Raw genomic sequence first — 19,367 nt, 5'->3', positions numbered from 1 at the left:
CCCGCGGGGAAGTCCCGGCCGCGTCCCCGCGCCGGGGGCACAACGGGGCTGAGGCCGGAGGCGGCGGAGGTCTCGGGATCGCCGCCCCGGGCGCCGCCTGGGGAGACGCGGATTCGGCAGCTGTCAGCTCTGCTCCGAGCCCGGGGCCGCGTGGACCCGCAGGTAAAGGTGTGGTCTGGAGGGGCCGCGCGCCGCGGGGGCTGGAACGGCGGGGCGGGGGTTCGGACTGGGCTCCGGGCGGAGGACCCGCAGCCTGCGCCTCGGCTCGGAACCAGGCCCCCGTAACCGAGTCTGTGTTTTTTGCAGGCACCGACCGTCACGAGCTCACTTCCTGGAAGAGCTTCCCGTCTATTTTCAAATTCTTTGCCGAAGCCTCTGAGGCCAAGAGCAGCTCCCTGAAGCCGGCGCTGGCGCGGCGCTCGCACCGCATCAAGCACGAAGAGCTGTGAGAGCAGCGCGAGCGCGAGCGCGACGGGGCGGGACGCCGGGACGCACACTCGAGCCTGCACCGCCGGCCCCTCGCCGCTCGTCGCCAGCGAGCAGACGCCCAGCCCCTCATTAGATTGTTTTCTTCCCAGAGCACAGGGTCGTGATATATACATCTAAATAGCGTTTTGCATTATTTCTAGATGAGTGCAACTGTCAAAGCAATATGGGTTCACCGGCCTGCTTCCTGCGGGCCGAGCTCGGCTTCGCGCTGCCCGTCAGCGCTCAGATGAAGGCTGACAGCGCCTGCCCCGCGCGCCCGCGCCTCTAATTGCCCCAGCCCGGCCCGCGCGGGGCTGCGGGGCGCGCGGCGTCTGCGCGGTCCTACCACCCGCTGCTGCGCAGCCGCCGCTCCCTCCCCGCCCCGGCCAGGCCCCCCTTAATCACGTTTATTTTTTTTTCCCCTCTCCCAGCAGAAGCAAACTTTTATTCTAGACTTCAAACTTCCCTTTTCAGTAGGTTTTTCACTGAGGGCGTCTTAGGCCTCTTTTTTTAAGGAAGTTACCCCTCTCACACCCAGAAAAGCCAAATTTAAATTCAGAGCATGAATGCCATGATGTACTGTAGTTTGGGGAGCGCAAATGGTTCTCTCCCTAACGATCTATTTTTATTTCCAGACCAGAAGAAAAAGTTTGCATAAAACATCTATGAAGTACTGAATGCACATTACCGCTGAAAAGCTTTGCCAGTTGAATATGACATTTTTTACACAAGTCTCTAAAACCATAACGTGGAACAAATCTTTAAGTACATGTGTGAAGGCCCCCTTTTCAATGGAATTTCAAACTTTATCATTAGAATTGACTTTACTTTTTAAAATATAATGTATATTGAGTGGCATTGTAATTTAGCATACTTAAGTTTTGCTTTTTTAATCTTAATGTGGGTAAAGTTTGTTAATCCTAACTAGAATGATCTATTCTGATCTTTCATGGAGTTAGTAACTGTTAGACTCTTTTAGGGACAGAATTTTATCGTCATCGGGAAAATGTACCTGTGCTCTCTTGAGCCTTTCCTTCTGGAAGGCTAAGTGGGCTAAAATGATTCTTTTAGTTTTCTGCTCCAACAGAAAGGGAAAGACCTGCTGTGAAAGATTTTTCTCCTCTCAGTCCAGTGATACAACTTTTAGCAGTCCACTTCCTCTGTAGGGTTGTGCCCTACAGTTTCAACTATTAACTATTTTAATCCAGCTAAGATCTGGCCAACACTGTGAAATATAAGAGGTAAAATAAGTTAAGATTTTGCTGACTTTTACATCAAATATTAAATCTTAACATTATCATTTTAATTACTTGAAGAATTTAATTACCTAGTGAGGATTCTGTTTCTAATAGATGAGGATCTGAATTTAATCTTCATTTGTTTGTGAAGTGTATGCAACAATATGACCGCCTTACTTGAGGACATGATAAAATGTACCCAAAATGACTTAGAATTGTCTGCCTCCTCAGAAAAAAAATAACCACCTCATGAGTAAAATGTTTTTATATTATGAACTGATTTCAGCAACGTTTTAAAATTGATAACATCTTTGGTATACAAATATAGTTATTAGTTCATGTAGTTTTAAGAATGGCAAATTAAAGTGATATTTTTCAATGATCATATATGCATATACTTTCCATGTTATTTTAGAAACAACATAGGAAAAATCAAAACATCATATTATCTAGCTTCTGGATAAGTTAAAATGTGTAACCCCAACAATGCCAAGCCCTTCGGTCTGCAGTCTTTTCTATTCTAGAAGTAATGGTGAACTGTATGAAAGAGGTAACTTCCATTGAGAGGATTTGAGAATTGATGTAGATTGAATATATTTTTCAAAGTGTTATAAACTGTGTTTTCAAAACATGAAAATATTCACGGGAAACTAATTCTGTTGCCTTTTTTTAAATCAGCACTTATGAGATGCTAAATTTGTGATGCTTCTGCAGCTGAATTAGAGCAAAGTAAATATGCTCAGCTTATAAACCAAATTACTCCTGTTTCTTAGATTTTCTCACCTCTCTTCTTAAAAAACCGTTACTTTTAACTAGAGTAAATCACTGTTGAATTGCCTTTAATAGTTTAAAACTACTGGGTTGTTAGGCCTTATTTAACTATCTATAGAGCTATTTGCAATCTTAAGCTGTGTAAATGTAATTTCTACTTGTGAATCTGAGCTATGGCCACTGGAAGAGAGCTAGGCAAACCATCCCAGACCTCCAACTGATAACTGAGAAGATTCTTTGCAATGTAGACTTTCTTAACCTGTTGATTATGGGTCTGTTGGTATAAATGTAATAATATCTTCACAATTTTGCTGGAGTAACAATGATCAGTTGGTAGCAGCTCTTCTGCTTCGAGGCAACAAGTGTTAATATTTTTGCTCTGATCTCCCCAATTTGGTTTCTTTAGACAGGGTTTGTTTTGTGATTTTTTGGAGAGTAGAGGTTTACATTTAGGATGTGGATTTTCTTTTTAATTATATACTCGGTTCTTACAGCAAGTGGAATGGGGAGCAGAGTTGTTGATAAATCTGAGATTCAGAATCATCCTGTTAAAACTTAAAAAGCTAGATATTGCAATGCTTTGGAACTTTCTAAAGGTACCTAACCAGGCAGCCATTAAAAGTTTTTATGATATTTGAAGGGGGCAGGGGGAGTCTTCTTGTAATAATTGTTCTTTTCTCAAGTTTCCACCTTGTGCTTCAACCTGGATTACATTATTGTGTATACCAAAAGTAAAGCACAGGAGTTTCCTATATATTATATATTTCTGTTTACCATTTTAAAATAAAAACAATTTTCCCAACAAGCAGTGGTGTGTTATTCTTGTTCAAACGTTCATTTATTCATGTGTAGATGTTAATAAAAGCAGAAACTTGCATGATGGGATACCATTCATCAATATTTTAAACCTTATAGCTGTTTAGTATTACTATTATTGTTGCTGTAAGATAATATCCTAACTCTGGTTGAGTCACTATTTGGCTTGGACCTTTCACAAAGCTACCATTTGTTTAATACATTTGTTTTTAATATCTAAAATATCTCCTTAGCTACAAGGAAATTTGAACCCATTGTTAATCATTTTATAAAATACACCTTAGTATACAGTAAACAACTATTTTTTTCCAAAAGGAGTGTGGCGAGATTAAATTGTTCCCAAATCCCAATATAAATCCCTGATGTATTACACAGTCTAATCTGAAAATATCTTACTTATATTTATTTTACAGCTTTTTCTTCTTCAAAACCTTTAACTCCTTTGAGAGAGTGTGGGTGACAAAATATGTTAACTATATTATCAGTGCTAATAAGTTAGTGGTTGTTTTAGGGTTTTTTTTTTTAATGTTTCTTGGATTATCTGAGTTTCAATCCAAACATTTGTGTCTCCTCATAATCACTGTCTGTAACTGTAAATTGGCAGGTTCATTTTGGTGTCTGTAATCCTGACTCATTAAGAAATATTACTTTACAGAAAGCCTAAAAATTTCTCCAAAACTTTGCCTATGCCGCTGTAGAGAAAAAAAGTCTTTAAATAAATGTGTGATATTCTCATCTTTGAAATATGGGTGGCCAGAAAAGGGAGGGAAAGTAGTGGTGGTTATTTTATGATTACTTAATAGGGGCTGTAATAATATAAAATAAAAGACTCCAGGAGGTACTCCCTTTCAAAAATTGAATACTTTCCTTCCTTCCTTGTATGGAGTGACCGAGTGGGAGTCTCTTGAATTGTTCGTCTTCCTTTTATCTAATATTCTATTAATCTCCAAAAAGATCAGTTTGAGTCTGGGAAAGGGTTTTTAATCAACACTTCACAGAGCTTAAAGCTACCCTACCTAAAGTGTCAGCTTTGTTAGACGGTTTTAGATTTAAAGCATTGCAACTGTCATGCACTGTACTAAAAGTAAAGAATGTACACCAAGTGGAAGATGTTGAAAAGAGGGAAATAGCACAAAGTCGATTAACGGAGATTCAAGAATAGAAGTAACCATCAAAGCATTCCAGCGCTTATCTCAAAATCTATGTAGGGTTATAAAAAAAGCAACAATGATAGTTTTAAACCTCACACTTAGGAGGGATGAATGTTGATTTAATTGATTCATTTGGATCGATGTTTTTAAAGTTTCACATCACTGATCTTTCATGTAGTGATGTCTTTAGCAGTCAGTGGTCTGACATGAGCCTTCTCAGATTTCATCAGTGGGACTCTCCATGACATCTGAAATTATGCAACAGCCTGTGCGACGGTAACTTTGGAATTGGGAGACCTCAATGCCAAAGAGCATGGTTAGATTGAAGAACTCTTGTTAATTCTTAGCACAAAGGTTTTAGAGGAGCAGTAATTGTAAATGAACCATAAAGGTTAAAGTCACCAAATATTATATAGTGGGCTTTAATTGCTAGGTAGGAGAAAATCATCCTCAAAGATTAACCATTAAGTGGATATCATGCAGTGACCAGAATTTTCCCCTTGAATGTAAAAATCTTGAAAATGGAAATTTGACTTAATCCATGAGGCCTTCTAGGAAACTTTTCCCATTCCTTTGCCTTGAGATTTGTCAAAAAACTTTCACTATATTTTTGTATTGTTGGAGTTGAGTTCTATTTAAAACAGACATGAAACATGTTTCCAGGAAAAAAATCAAGGGAGGACCTGCATCTTTCCAGATCATTCAGCTTTTTCTTTCTTGGCTATTACATCTGGTAATATGAGAGACTGTCATAGGTAAAATAATGTTGAACTGTACTTTGCAGCCAGACTGCAGTACCAATACAAAGAATCTGAAATGAAAAGACAACCAACACCCTAAGAATGATATGTCTCTTTTAAAGTTTACAATTTGAATAATGAACTTGGATAGAAACTTGGCAGGAAAACAAATCATGGCACCATCACATCACCAACCATTTTCACTTTTCTGTCCAATTTCAGAGTGCATGTGTTTGTGAGTATTTCACTAGATCAGTGACAGCTCTTTATTTGCATAATTATATGCTCTGGTCTGAAGAGAAAACTAACCCCCAAATTTCATGGGTCACCAAACTGCAACAATCAATGTTTTATCACGTATGCTAAGCAAAATCTAAGAAGCTATATGAAGTTTCTTGGGGAGTTTTTACTCCTCAGAAAATTAAAGAGTTTTCCTCTCCTGAATAGATTCAAAATCTTTCCAAGTTCTTTGTAACTGAATTCTGTTTGAAGGCAAAACTAGAGATTAACATGTAGATCTGGATCTTAGACTCACTAGCATTACTTCAAAGTGACTTAAGAAGAGCAGCATTTTGGGAACACTAAACTTTTAAATTCTAAGTACTGCCCTTCATGCTATGAGGGGGAAAAATTATTGGTCAAATTATGCTTAGCCAAAATGAAGTCTGAATTAACTACAATTGAATATAAAGTTTATTTCTTTGAAATAACTCAGGGTTATTGTAAAGACCTAATAGAAAAATATGTATATATGCCACATACATATACATATTCAGCCATGAAATGCATATGCCCATTTCACCAGAAATAGATAATATATATAGAATGTCTTTTCAGTACCTGTAACATAGTGGGTACTCAATGTATGTTGGTCATCAGGATTGTTTGTAAACTTACTTTCTTTTTAATAAATTTTTCATGTTCAAATTCTGCAAGGCATTGAAATAAAAATTTTTTATGCCTCAAGTTCATTTGTATCTGTAGATTCTCTTTGTATCTAATGTATGTTTGTGTATAAAGTGGCTTTATATCATTAAAGAAGAGTTTATTTAAATTGTTGGTGTCTTTAGTTTGTAGGCAGTCTGCCAGACTTGAAATACAATGGAGCATAGAGACACATGCAGAGAGTGATTGTTTGTTGTAAGTTATTAAAATCCTGGAAAATACAACTTTACCTAGGCTATTCAGGAATACACTGGGTGCATGATTTAATTCTACTGCACAAGGGCTTAGTTAGATATGAGTTTCATTTAAAAGCATATAATAAAAATGCCTTTTATTTGAAGTGATTTGTTTGTATCATAACAGTTTATCAGGCATTATACTGTCATCAAGAAAAATGTTAGGAAAAAGAAACATGGAGTGGAAAAGTTCAAGAATTGCATAGTTTTGAAATATTCTCTACCTTGAAGGATGAGCGATCTTTAGGTCAGGTATCAGAAGTTTCCTAAAATACTTCGAGTTTCCCCCAAGTTTTTAATTAAAGTTGAATTACAAATGAAAGACTTTTTTTTCTTTTAGTCTAAAAGTTTAAAAATCTGCTTATCAGGAACACTACCCCCAGTCACCCCATCTCACCTTACTGAAATGTTCACCTAGTTATACTCCCTCTTGGGCCACCCCCATCATCTACCTCCCCAGAAATTGCTATTTGTACTGAAGATCTTGGATTCTTCTTGGTGAAAATTCCTCAAAATTGAGTCTGCAAAAACAAATACATACAAGGTTAGGATTTTTATCAAACAAAATGAGTTGGTAAGCGAATGAATTAATGCTACTGTCTAACTAAGAAATAAAGACAAAGATAAAAAGTACTAGTAAAATCCTCCTAGATGACTGTTTAAAGGTTTATAGGTTGAGGACCTATGTGCCTCTGAGTTAGATGAACTTGCATTCTATTTTTTAAGGTATAAATTCTTAAAGGGGAAGTAATAGGCAACATGTATACCTAATTACTTTTTTTTCTTTATTTGACCTTTATGGGAACTTGGCTGTGAGTTTGACGGAAGGCTCTCAGTTTTATACTCTGCCTGGGACACAGAGAAATCTGTTATTTCCCACTGAATTCCACACATGAAGGGATTGACCCTAGAGCTGAAAGACCTAGGTATTCTCTTTTTATCATTTTTCATTTCTTTTGGCTCAAGTGCCACCTAATCCCATTGTGTCTGAAAAAAGTATCTCTGATCCAGTTCATCTTCATGTACCTCCAAATATTTTTTCCAAAGGTTTATTTTTTGTTTGTTTTTAATCACCAATGTTTTCCTAATAAATGTTTATAATTTTCCTGGGTACTTACATAATCAGGATTTATCAACTGAAGAAATATCAATGGTTTGTTATGGTGCTGTGGGTTTAGGGGGGTGTTTTGTGAGTTTTTTAAATCTTTATTGTTGAAAATATTACATATGTCCCCCTTCACCCCCCCCCCCATTGACCCCTTCTGCCTGCCTGTGAGTGTTTTTAATTCCTTTTTTTGCTTTTGCTTTGCCTCAGTAAATTACTTAATATCATCCCCTGGAATAACCAGCTCTAAAAATAACCCTAGCACAGTGTCACAATTTGGCTTTCATACAGTTTTGAAAGAAAACCATTAAAATTGCATTGATCTCACAAATATTGATCTAGTGCTTGATATCAAATATCATATGAGATGCTGTCAGTTGCTGCTGATCATTGTGTCAGCTGTTTGAATTCCTGTCCTTTCCCCTTCTTCATTGTCACATGGATTCAAGTTACTGAGACTAACATTTTCATGATTAACACAATTAAGATAAATTTTGTTCTGTTTTTTTTTCATATTTCTAGTTTGACCAAACATAGTATTCTACCTGCAATTGTGTCACATGATTATATATGTGTGCGTATACACACACTTTTGTAAAAGCATGTGTTTTACACCTGTGCAAAAACATTTTTAAAGTGATTCATCTACTAGGTAGCCTATGTTTCAATTTAGTTCTTTATGAAAATTTGAAATAATTTGTATCTGTATCCTGCTTTCTTTCTGGTCACCTGTCTTTTAAGAAATCACAATCTGTTAATAGATTGCAGTTGTTTAGAACTTAGAATAAAGTCTTAGCCATTTCAAATTTACACACATACACTACAATAGGTATGTAGCTCCTTGTATTCTTGCTGAAAAAATATATAAATGCAGCAACTGGCCAACGTGGCTTTTAGAGAATTATTGACATGAAATTGAATCTATATATTTTAAATATTTTCTCAATAAGCTCATGTTAAGTCGTGCTGTGCTTTTGTATCCTATCAGATCTGGAAATAGCTAGGTGCCTTTGGATATGTTTAAAATCTCAAATCACCCTTTTCCTTCCCGCCTTCCTCTTCACTTTTACATCAAGAATTGATGGTTACATTACTTCGAAAAAACGGAACGCTTTAAGGAGGAAGCCATCCTATAAATGACCAGTTAACCCCGTTGTCTGCCTAAGCAGTGCAGGCTGCGAAAGGACGTAGAACTCCCCTAGAATGCTGTTGAAATCGTACCTCCACGTGCGTACTTTCCACATTCGCGGGGAGAGAAAAAATTCTCAGCCGCGCGGATTGTTGGTTTCTCTTCAGCTCAAGTGCACCTGAGCTGTGTCTGGGTACAGTGAGATGGAGCCGCGGTCTGCCCAGCACCATGGACAGCGCTCGGCGCTCCCCTTACCCCTTCCCTCCCCCGGGACCCCCGAATCTGCCCCTGACTGCTCTCTCCCACCACTACCTCACCATAGGAAACTAGCCCTTAAAATCTTAGGATCTGAGCCCAAAGCGACTATGAGTTGTTGTTTTTTTTTAAGTATGCACTGTATGGGTGGTGAGTCTTGCCTGGTGTTAACAGTGCCCCAAATGGAGTTAACACGCCATTTGCCTGCTCCCCGAATTTGCATCTCCTTTATAATGAAAGCAGCGCCACTCTCCGTCATTTTCGCGGTAGAAGTCTTACCCCACAACTTTCTTTGGCCAACTTTTCACTACCACCCCATAGCTGGCCAAATCTGCGCCGCTCCAGGGCCAGAGGTCTGTACTTTCTCCCTGGGCTGATGATCTCCGTCGCGGGAGACCTGTGTTAGAGGAGACGTACGCCCAGACCCACCCACCCTCGGTCCCCAGGCGCTGCCGGGTCAGGGCCGTCGGTGGGGCTGGCGCACCCAGGTACCGGCTAATCGCCTCCCCGAGGGAGGGAGCTGTGCAGCCCGAGCCGGCGCCCGCTGAGGAGCCTGACAGCCACTTATTTGACAGCACTAAAAAGGGGGCGCGCCTGGCTCAGTACCCACCACCACCTCGCCTCCTACGTGCAGACCAACTCCAACCTGCAAATCTCAACACTCTCCCTGTCTGCTTCCTTTTAGCTGTCGCGCTAAGAGGAGTATGGTAAAGGAAGATCACTTCCCTGCGGTATCTTTCACTTCATGTCTCCCTGGAAACACTCAAGTCACGACTCCTAGGACAAGGCTGGTGTGTAAAGATTTCAGATTGCACTTTGCCTTATTGACACTCCTCTCACTTTTTGGCTTTGAGCGAAATATCTTCCCTCCCACTGCAACCCTATTCGAGTCATCTACTCCCTTGACCTGACTTTGAAGGCGAAAATATTACTTTTAGAGCAGGCGAGATGGCCAGAAACAAGTTTTTATTTAAATATCAATTGTAGAAAAAATAGTTTCAAACCAACTTAATCCAAACTTCACAAGAAAGGGCTGGGAAGGTGAAAAATAGAGAGAACCCTAGTATCTTAAATTAAGGGGTTTCTCTCCTATAAAATAGGGTTAGTAAACTGACTTCAAACTTGCTTTTTTATAGTAACATGCACTACAACAATTTCAGTATAAAATTATTCTCCACTTGACATAATATTACAATAAAATATTTTCGTGCTTCCTCCACTTAACAAGTTAGCTTCAAAACATTGTAATTTCATGTCCTTGAACACACACATTTTACTAAATACTTCATGGGTTAACAATTAATCTTTCTCATACAGTGCTGCTTACACAAAGTTTTTGCCCCCTTTTTAGTGTGCAAAGTCACTGTTGAGTTTTCCCCCAAAGATAATTTTTCCTCCTACTTTGGTCATTCTTAAGTCACAAGAGTCGTTTTGCTCAAATACTAAGACAAGTCCGTGCTACTGGAGAAACTGGGCCACTGCGGGAGCTGTTTAAACTAGCGGCGCGGTCCTCCTACGAAAAAACGGTGGGGAAGTCACATTGAGGCAGTTTGGCAGCTGCAGTGTGCAGGACAGCAGCGGGGACCTGTTGAATAATAGTTAACTTGGAGACTCGCATATCCTAACCTGGGGTGCACCTCCCAAGATCCGAACCAGCAACTGAAATCTCTCCCTAATGTTTGCATGTCTTTCGCTGGTGTAATTTTCAGGAGCTTGGTCCATGAACTGAGCTTCCATCTTTGGATAAGTAATATATTTCACTCTCACCTTCCAGAGGTTCAGGAGCAAAAGCAGGGGACCGGGTGTGGGGCAGGACGTAGCGCTTTGCTTTAGTGGTGCAGGGCGATTGTGGAGATGCGGGTGGGAGAGAGAGCACTTCACTGAACTCCTGGGTGCCTAGCACTTGTTCTCTCAATCTGGGTTTTGGGGAATCTCTTTCCTTCACTTGGGGATTTTCCTTATGAACTACAGGATGGGGTAGCTAAGATGTCTATTTAAATAATCAGGAATTTCTTACTTTTAGAAAAAGTGCATTGTTGACTCAATTTCAGAATGGCTTTTCTGGGTTATTCAAAGTAAATCAGAAACTCCCAGACCTGGGTGGATATTTCAGGACCACTTTGTCAGAGAAAAAAAAAATGTGGAGAAAAGAAGTACAAGAAGTTCTTTAAAAATAATAATAATAAAACACTGAGTCATAGTGACTAGGTTCCCTCCCCCAAAAGGAGCGTCTCCAGTGATGTTTGCTCACCACCTGTTTGTGTTCAATGAACTTTAAAACACTTTACAGGGTAGAGAGCATCCCCTCCCCTTTTATCAAGCTTTTCCTTTAATTCCAACTTTAGTTTTCTAGGGGATTGCAGCTGCTCTATCCGCGTTTTTCCCTAAAACGTCTTTTAAAATAAGTTTCCTTGTCTCTTGCTCATTTGTCAATGTCAAATATACACTGCCTACTTAGTTAAAGAAAAGTGTGTATTTCATATGTTATAAAAGAACAGGCTTCTTTATTTGGTTTCTTGGAAATCAATAATCTCTTAAACACTTGCCAAGACCCCTTGGGAAAGGGAGAAATGTAAACAATAACTACCAAACTTCAACATGACAGTATTGGTTAAAGTCTGCAGGACGACACGGGGAGGTAGGAGAGGGAACTACTGGGGACTCCGAGACTAGATAGAAAGGGACCAGAGGTGTCTGCTGCCTTGCTCCACCCTCTGCAACTCACCCAGGGAGCTAGCTGTCGTAGAAAGTCCAGAGTGAATTCTAAACTTCCTTATAAGACATCTTAGTAGCCACTTTGATCTTCAAATTATTGAGCTGGGAAATGGTCGGATAACCACAGTGAGGTTGCAAAAGACAGTTACCCCCATTAAAAAAAAAAACACCATAATTCCTTTCCTCGACATAATTAAAGGCTTTGGGAACACTGCTTTATTTTATATCATGCTGTAAAAAAAATCACCTACTCCTCTGGCAAACCAAACTTTAAAGTAACTTTAAAATAAATTCAACCATTTAATTTCTCCTTTTTAAAGTTAGTATATATGTGAGAAAACAGACAAAGCATTAGAGCCACTCAGTTACACATTAGCAGTTTAACATTAGAGGGAAGAACGCACCCAGTTTTTCACTTAGCCACTTTTAAAACTATATGTGTTCCCAGAAAGTAATACCCGATTGTATTAGATTGGCAGGAGAGTCTAAACTAGGCTCTCAAGAAGGTAATAAAATATATGAACTTTCTTGAGTTAAGAGTTGGGAGGGATTTATAAACCTTTGAGGATCCGCTGATCCACTGGAAGCACAACTCATTCAAATTTGAATTTTCATGATCAACTTTCAACCCTGAGAAAAGGAGAGCCATTTGCTTAACTTAATCTGGAACATATGTTTGCACCAGTAGCAGGTTTTTTGGTGTGTGGCTGGGGCTGATCAAGTTGTAAATTTTCCGCTTTAGGTTTTCAGCGCCTGCTAGTTTCAGCCTAACACCTAGAGAGAGACTTTGCGGGGTTCCTTACCAAAGCAGTCAAGTTTTGACAAAAGGTTTCCAAACCGCTTGGCTTTGATTGTTATTGATTTTCCCAAAGGTGGAACATATCTATACAAATGGGCTCTCTAAATCCTAAACGCAAGAACAAGTTAAACTCTCTTTTGTTAAAGGTTTGTGATATGTCTGCATAGAGGTTTTCTTTCTTTTTTCTTTCCTTTCATTTGCCTTCCTTACCTGCAACCTTTTCTTTAAGGGACACACAATAATAGGAGAGTGGTGGGTGCTGTGAAAGTGACATCTTCATTGGACCAAACAATACACAGGTCCTTTTGGCTCATCTTAATTTTTTCCATCAGAAAATTAGAACTATTGGTTTTCCATCGCATTGTGCTTCAACACAAAGGAGCCCCCCCCAAAAAAGTGTTTTGAATAGTGATTAAAGTAAATATACATCAGAACCCACAAATCATCCTTCATGGGAAACAAGCTTTTTGGCAGCTTGTATTACTAATATTAAAACATATCTCACTATGGACATAAATGTTAGTATCTGGGCTTTAAACAAATTATAATTATTTTAGAATCGATTAATTATATACCATAGTGATAAGTGAAAGTAGTAAGTTCCCTATGACCGGCTTAATTCATCCTGAAATAGGAGTGGGCGGTAGTGGTGGGAGCCAGAGGAGGACCCTGGTGGTAAACCTCAAGGATTGTAAATGCCCGTCCGGACTTGCTGATTTATCTTCTTCCTGAGAACCTCAATCAGATTGCTTAAGGAAAAGTTACTGAAGTGCTTTAAAATGTATCAGACCGAGCTATTGAGCCATAAATGTGCCTTAAATTCAGGTGCACAGTTGCACTCAATTTTATTATACAGATGAAGATGGGCAGCTCCCACTTGGATGCTACCTTCATCATAAAGTGAACAAGAGTGACAAAAAACAACGGCAATACTAGCATTACCAGCACTGTGCTAATCAAATGCCCACGAGTAGTTGAGAACAACGGTGCTAAAAAGCGGCTTCAATTCTGAAATGGAAGGTCCTGAGACACCGAGCGCCATCTAGCAAGCAGAGTTAGAATCAAAATGCGCCCGGAGTCCAGCACAGAGTACAGACAGGCCAGGGAGTTGGGAGGCAAAGGGAGGACTTGAAGATGCACCTGCTGCGACTTAACCACCGGCACAGGCCCAGTTTCACCTGGGCCCAGCGCTGCCTGCAGGTTTCTGCTTTTCACCCCAGCAGCCAGCTCAAACAAACTTAACCACTGAGGTGAGACAGACCCTTCCTGCCGCAAGCTAAGGCTAAAGGACAGCTCCTCACAGGGTTGCTTATTGTCTTTAATTAGAACAAGCGGCCTTCCCGTGTCCAGCACCCTCAACCCCCAAACCAGCCTCGTGTCTAATTCTGCACCTTCCTCTCCATATGGGGACAAAGGCTCACCTTGGACTGACATGACTCCCAGGGCTTCAGCGCAGAGGAAAGCACAGCGCAGGGAAGACCCAGCAGGGTTTGAGAAGTCATTCTGAGTTTACAAGGCTGCCCAAGGGCCTCCTGACAGGCGATTCCAGCTATCTCCAGTGGCATGAGCCACCGAGTTCCTGAACAAGCCATGGATGGTCATGGGAACTGAATGCTGCTTGCTAAACATCACATAACTTTATTCTTCCACAGGAAACTGCATCTTAGATATTTCCTTAGGCTGAAGAAAATCAAAGGTAGCTAGAATGCGACCAAATACTCCTGTTGGTTTGTGGCTTTGGGGGTAAAACAGACCTTTTTTTATTTTTTAGATTTGAATGAATGTACCTAATTACATGATATTCTGAGGAACTGGGTTAACAAGACAATGCTTCTGGGATTATGATATGAAGACAGTAAAGAGTAATCTGCTGGTTTCTGTAAAAACAAGAACCCCATATTCTTCATTTAAACCAGTCGATCTAAATTCAAAAGACTAAGAGGGCTCATCTCAAAAATATGACTGCTTTTAAAAGTACTTCTGTTGAGTCTTTTTGGAATTTCATTTTAAGACTGGGGTTGGGGGGATCCAGTGTACAGACATGCTAGCCTTAAACTACTCCTGATTTCCTGCTATTGAATATTGCCTTTGTAATAACTCATTGATTCACATTGTTCTTAGACTACCGAGCCAGAGCTTGGGTTTTCTATTGTTCTGCCCTGCCTCCACCCCACACATACAATTTTTCCCAGTGAAGTATTTTGTTTAGAAAACACACACATACATACACATACACATACACCCCCCCCCAAAAAATAACAAACACAAACCTTTGAAAATAAATATTAAACCATTACAGTTGAGCTTTAAATGCTACTCAGTCTCAGGTTTGCTTCTCCATGAAAACAGGCATAATAGATAGGAAATAATAGATCTCTTTATCTTCCTTCTAGGCTATTTACTGTGTAAAACATCCGCATTGAGAATAAAGGAAACATGAGACAAGAAAATGCTCCACGTGCTTATTAAAATATCTCCATAGGTTATAGTATTTTACAGAAAGAATCCTACAAAAATCCCATCCCACCCAGCAAACTTAAGCCAATGCAGAGGGAATGTCAGAGCTTCGTCGACAATTTACAAAATATCTACAAGGGTTCTAGGAAACCTCCTTGTCTCCTTATGGCTAAAAACATGTGTAAAGACTTCAGCATGGAAAGTAGGTACAATTCAGGCTGCCTGTTCTTTCCGGCTTCCTCTCTGAGCTTCAGACAGGTTCCCAGGCCAGTCTTCCCTCGGATAACAATAAAAATTTAACTTTTTTTGGTGTCTTGTTAAATAGCACATTTCTCCCATCAAGGTCTTCTTAAACAGGGAACCTTCCCCTCGACAGGGTACCCAGCTGTTTAATTTAACATTGATTTATTGCTTTTAAAAGTAAATTTACACACATGCCAGCAGCGCTCCGTTTGTTTCCCCAGACTCTGAGATTTATTTTCTACTTAGCGCTTGTCTGACAAAACAATGTCCTTTAACTTTATTACACATCGATGAGGAAATCCGTCTTATTTTTGTTCGGATTTATTGCTGTGCTGCTTGTGGGGACTTGTGTGATCCAGAAAGGCTGAGGTCCGAAAATAAATAGAAAATTAAACAGAGTTGATCACAAAATAATAGTCAAAACCTAGAATATGGCCCAGTCTATACCAACCAGCAGCGGGGGGGTGGGGAGGATGGGAGGGCAGAGGATGAATCGCCCTCGGTGAGGTGAGTGCTGTTGCTGAGAAAGAAAAATTACTTGGAAGGGAAAGGTAGCATTTGAGAGCAAAGTAGCCAGGGCTGGGCTCTGTCAGGTCTCCAAAGTGTTTGGAATGACAGGGCGGGGAGGGAGGCGCATCTGCATCCCTCCCCACCCCGTGGCCACCGCACCTCCGCGAGAGAACTCCCAATTATCACACGTTCGTGATGGCTGAGCCCAAGGGAATTAAGATAGACTTTGAAGCAGCTTTTACGGTACACTTCATCTACATTTGAGTTTTCTTTAGTTCTCATTAAAAGGGCCACTTTCTTCTTTTCATTAATATACTGTCTTTGTGTCCTTCATTTCACACTCTTTTAAAAAGTTCTCTCATCAGATCAAGTGCAAAAAGGAGGGGATGACATAATAACCATCATAATCACGGTAACAACAACAAACAACTGGAACTGTGGGTTTCAATCTATTTCAGAGGCAGGTTTTCTTCTCCAGCAGGCAGGTCCTTCAGTAACTAAGGAAAACAAGCTGGGGCTGAGAAGGGAGATAATCCACGTGTTTCTAAGGTTAAATTATAGGTACAGGCAGGCTTCTAAGACTCTGTGTGAGAGAGGAGGCTGCCTCCCCCAAGCTGATTTCTCACAGAGCCATCTCACAATCACCTGGGAGGTGGCTGAAACAAGGAGCCCATCTCTTTTCTGGTAAGGAGTAAAGATGTGACAGGTTTGTCACTGGGGTGAGGGAGAACTTTGTCAGATAGTCCTTTGTTTGCCTCACCAATGTGCCACCCGGACTCCTCTGCTGCCATAAGCACTCTGGCCAGTGAGTCACAAAATCATGTGAAAAGCTTTCAGTCATTTTTTATCAACCCAACAAGATTGTTTAAAGTTAATGGTTCATCCTTTATCCTGAGACACACAAGACACGTTTGCACAGGCACTTCATACCTTAATGGAAGGAAGGAAGGAAGGAAGGAAGGAAGGAAGGAAGGAAGGAAGGAAGGAAGGAAGGAAGGAAGGAAGGAAGGAAGGAAGGAAGGAAGGAAGGAAGGAAGGAAAAAGGAAAGACGAAAGAAAAGAAAAAAGATCCCTGTCCTACAAGGGGGGCGGGGGAGTAACTCTTCGGAACCTTGAACATTCTCCCATTCACATTAGGAGCTGCTTCACCCTCTCCTGCTTGCCCTTTGAAAAGGAGTCCTGTCACTCAGAAAGGAGCCGTTTCCCCACCACCTCCCGCCCGCCGGCCCCCTCGCCCCGCCCGGCCACCCCGCGGCCTCCCGCCCGCAGTTCTCCCAAGTGCTTTTCCAGTGGGAGCCGGAGAGGGGAGGTGCGGCGCCTTTTCGGTCCAGAACCCCCGGGGCACCCCGACGGGCGGCCCCTCCCGGCGGTGGCCCGCGCGGGGCGCTGGGGCCCGTCACGTGCCCGCGCCCACGGAGCCCTTTGTTGCGCCCGCGGTCCCCACGCGCGGCCGCCGCCGGGGCGGTGCTGCCTGAGGGCTTCCCGGCCTCGCCCCCACTCTCCCGGCGGCCGGAGCCCCTGAGGCGGGCGCCCCGAGCGCTGGGCAAACCCAGATTCCCATCACTTTGGGGGAAACAGACCTGGGCCACCCCCCTCGTTTCCACCAAAGGCTCAAAGGGGGGCCAGGGGCCCCGGGAGGGCGCGCCCCCGCTCGGGGGTGTAACCACTGCGCGGCTTCCCGCCTCCTTGCCATTCCGCCTCACCGGTTTCGGGTCTTTTTTCCTCCTCCTTTACCCTCGGCCACGCTCAGAGGCGCAGTGGGTGGGAGTGGGAGTGCGTGTGAATGTGTCTGTGTGCGTGCGTGTGTGCAGCGAGGTGGAAATTTCATAAGAATATGGCCTACACTTTATAAACTTGCCGGGATGGGGAGGGTGCGGCGGAGTCCTCGCACCGGTGGGAGAGTTTAAGCGACTTATTTGGGAGGAAATAGGGGGTCAGATTTGGTCTAAGTAGAACATCTGCAAAACATTCAAGCAGCTTATTCAACAAAGAATCTAGCCATTTATTGTAGAAATAATAAAAAGCCACTAATGATTATGGTTCCCACCCCTTCCCCCAAAAGGCCAAATCCTAATGAAATAATTCAAAGGTAGGCCTCATTTCCTAATAGTGGAATTAAACAACAACAAAAAAGAGCCCAACTCAACTTTCCAGCTCTGCCTGCTAAGGGCCTGGGAACCTCGCTGAGAAAGTAGGCGAATAAAAGGCAAGTTGGAATTTCGGCGGAGGCCAGGCTGCAGGGCCCTGACTTGCACAGAGTTCTGCCTCGATATGCAATTAAATTACAGTAAATTCCTCTTTAAAAAATAAAATTTGGAAGACTCTTCAGGATTCGAAGATGTCTGGGGTTAAGTAGCTTTTAAACCGTCAGTTTTTAAATGGCTGGTGCAATGAATAGCTACCTTTAACTCCTAAACTCATTATAAATATGCTATACATCTGGGTCCCCGTTTATCTCTCCATATTTCTTTTTAAAATGAGGGAAGCATTCATAAAAAGCTACTTGGCACACTTTATTTTAGGAAAGCAGATGTTAATTTTTTCACGTATCATTTTATGACCAAGTACATGTGTAGCGTTGGAAAGCATCCAGAACGCCTCTATTATTTGCTAAATGACTGTTAGCTGAGGCATATTATTCTCAGCCTAACCATGGTATAGGTTATATCAATAAAGTAAACATCTGTGATTTTTTTTTTTTAACCAGAGGAAGGGGGCATAAAGAGTTACTATAAGCGAAGGGGGGAGGAGTTTAGGTAGGAAGAGCACACCTGCGTTGCAGCAAATACGATATTTACATTGTTCTGTGCAAAACAAAGTCCCTCAGCCGGGCACTCGGGGATATTTACATGGCGGGAGATAAAGTTGAAAGCCTTTCCCTGCGTGCCAAATGGGATTCTCCCTGTGGCCTTCTGCGTGGCGAGATAACAGGTACTGAGCGCTCCCGGTGGCGCCGGGCTTCCCCGCTGCACCCCCTCCCTGGCCCTCCACCCGCAGGCCCGGCGAGGTGAGCCAGGCGCTGGGCTCCGGGCTTCCCAGGCCCCGCGGAGACTGCGGCGGGGTTCCCAGCCTCGCAATACGCGCAGGACGCGTCCTCATTTGCCCTGTGTCGCTCGAGGATGCCGGCGCCCAGGAGCAGCCGGTGGCGTGATAATTAATGGAATACAATATTTATGGTCCGAGGTATTGACTCTGAGGCCAGCGCGCCGGGTAGACCGTCCGTGGGGGTCTGACAGACAGGGGGGTGAGTGAGCAAACATAATGACCAGAGTACTTATGTCTATCCGGTTTACTTACTGAAGCCCGAGGTAGGTAACATCATGATAAATATTAATATCCACCTAGACAGCCCTGCCGTCCTCCTAAGCTCTCCCTTCTTGAGCGCCGCCCTTACAAAAAGGCCAGAGAGGAGGGTTTAAAAAACAAAACAAAACACCAAAACATAAAATGCTGCAAATATGAAAAATAGGTCACCAATAAAATTGGTCTCAGCATGGAGCGTAATTGCAACAAAGTGCCGCCGAGTAAAATCGAGGAGTGTAGCTGGCTGAGGCGGCACAGTCGCGAACCATCTGGTGTGTATTAAAAGTGGTGCTGTAAATATTGCTGAGAGCTAATGCATTATCGGCTTCTATAAGTGCACGGGGCCTGTAAGCTTTCCATATGTTAGAATATGTAGATCGGGTGAGGGTAGAGAAAGGTGTCCTATCAATCACCAGCTTCTAAAGCATTGTTTTGCCCACTCTTTGTAGAATTTTGGCCCCAAAGTGTAGGATATTCATTCTCATT

General features: G+C 42.0%; 1 protein-coding gene across 4 annotated transcripts in view; it reads left to right on the top strand.

Moving 5' to 3' along the window:
- Positions 1 to 3,282, top strand: part of FAM172A (family with sequence similarity 172 member A) — a 382,386-nt gene extending 379,104 nt beyond the window's left edge. For all 4 annotated transcript variants that reach the window (XM_036309836.1, XM_036309830.1, XM_036309823.1 and 1 more), the window contains one exon: positions 307 to 3,282. In XM_036309836.1, coding sequence (XP_036165729.1) covers positions 307 to 449 — 143 coding nt within the window. In that variant the 3' untranslated portion in view covers positions 450 to 3,282. The remainder of the gene's footprint in view (positions 1 to 306) is intronic.
- Positions 3,283 to 19,367: the final 16,085 nt, after the last annotated feature.

Source organism: Myotis myotis, unplaced genomic scaffold (assembly GCF_014108235.1).
Source record: "Myotis myotis isolate mMyoMyo1 unplaced genomic scaffold, mMyoMyo1.p scaffold_m19_p_5, whole genome shotgun sequence".
NCBI lineage: Eukaryota > Metazoa > Chordata > Mammalia > Chiroptera > Vespertilionidae > Myotis > Myotis myotis.
This window is presented reverse-complemented; position numbering and strand designations above follow the sequence as displayed.